The sequence below is a fragment of the Entelurus aequoreus genome, linkage group LG19 (genome assembly GCF_033978785.1).
Source record: "Entelurus aequoreus isolate RoL-2023_Sb linkage group LG19, RoL_Eaeq_v1.1, whole genome shotgun sequence".
NCBI classification, from domain to species: Eukaryota; Metazoa; Chordata; class Actinopteri; order Syngnathiformes; family Syngnathidae; genus Entelurus; species Entelurus aequoreus.
The window spans coordinates 24335651-24337198 of NC_084749.1; the positions used below are offsets into that span (position 1 = coordinate 24335651).

Here is a 1548-nt window from a genome sequence, read left to right on the forward strand (position 1 = left end):
CCCACCATGCTCCCAGTGGTATGAATGTAGCTTAAATGTAGATAACCGGTTTTCTCAATGTAAAGTGCTTTGTGTCACTTCACAAAAAGTGCTTTATAATTATACTTCACTTTTTTTCTAATAGTACTACATAAATAAAGTGTATAGGATAAAAGTACAGGAATGTTTACTTAATTTCAGTGTTTTATTTTTCGTTCATCTACTCACAATTATGGTTAAATTAAAGAAATAGATTTGAATAATTTTCCTGATACACACATTGGGAATTCCAAGTGTTCAAACAGTAATTAATTTGCTTGTATTAGCAGTTTATTCAAGATAAATATGAATCACAAGTCATCTATTGGTGTGCATCCTCAACACAGACAGACAGAAGCGGTGTTTCCACTCCCTGGATTGTAAACATTGCATATCACTCAATCGTTTCAACGCACGAGCTGGAAGCTCCACCCCTGGGCCGTCCCTCGGCGCACTATTATATAATGGCAACGTCGGCGCGTCTCAGGAGACAGCTCTTTTCTGTGCTGCTCCAGACACAGGTGCTCCAGGCAACTCTTCCCACAGACAGTCTTCTGTCAGGTCTTGTCACCTTCTTTGTGTGGGAAAAATGAAACTGGAAGTTTTTTCCGCACATCACTTTGCTCAGAAGTCACTGCAGGAATTGTGCATGGAAACACACGCGGGGATTCCGTCTCCTCTGTCCGGAGACGAACTGGGGTCAGACGGGGACTGCGTGGCCAACAGTCCACCACCTGCTGTGACACAGAGCAGCGACCTGAGCAAGGGGAAGCCCTACACCCGCAGACCAAAGCCTCCTTACTCTTACATCGCCCTCATCGCCATGGCTATCCGGGAGTCTAACAAAGGCCGTCTCACCCTCGCGGAGATCAACGACTACCTGATGAAGACGTTTCCCTTTTTCCGCGGCACCTACACCGGATGGAGAAACTCTGTGCGCCACAACCTGTCACTCAATGACTGCTTCCTCAAAGTGTTGCGGGACCCGTCCAGACCTTGGGGCAAGGACAACTACTGGATGCTCAACCCTCACAGTGAGTACACTTTTGCTGACGGGGTGTTCCGCCGCAGGAGGAAGCGCATCGCCAAGAGGTCCACAAAGGAAGAGAGTCGGGACATTGCCGGAGAAGACACGCATTCTCCCGCCCAGGAGGAGAGCGTGGCACCCAAGTTCTCCAGCTCCTTCGCCATGGACAGCATCCTCAGTAAACCCTTCAAGCGGAGGGAGGACGACTGCACGGATGCACAAACACGTGGGCTGTTTTGGCCCACGGGGGCCCACGTGCTGCAGCTGCCCTATGCTAACTACCCGGTACATCTCAACTACCTGTCCGAGACCGGCAGGGATGACGTCACATACCTCCATTACACGGCCAGAACTGAGGCTGCGTTCCACGCGCTCAAGATGCCCCGGAAGGCGAAGGGCTTCCATATAGACTCCCTGCTGTCATAAAACACACGGCGGGGTTTACACAAAATGTGCACTTTTGTGCTCGTGCTTCAGTTACTCTGAAGTCAACACGACTGCAG

At 49.7% G+C, this 1548-nt stretch overlaps 1 protein-coding gene across 1 annotated transcript in view; it reads left to right on the forward strand.

The window, feature by feature from the left end:
* Positions 1-520: 520 nt before the first annotated feature.
* foxq1b (forkhead box Q1b) overlaps positions 521-1548 on the forward strand; it is a 1401-nt gene continuing 373 nt past the window's right edge. The window contains exon 1 of the mRNA XM_062027536.1: positions 521-1548. This exon is cut by the window's right edge and continues 373 nt beyond it. Within this exon, the coding sequence (XP_061883520.1) occupies positions 608-1471 (864 nt within the window). The 5' untranslated portion in view covers positions 521-607 and the 3' untranslated portion in view covers positions 1472-1548.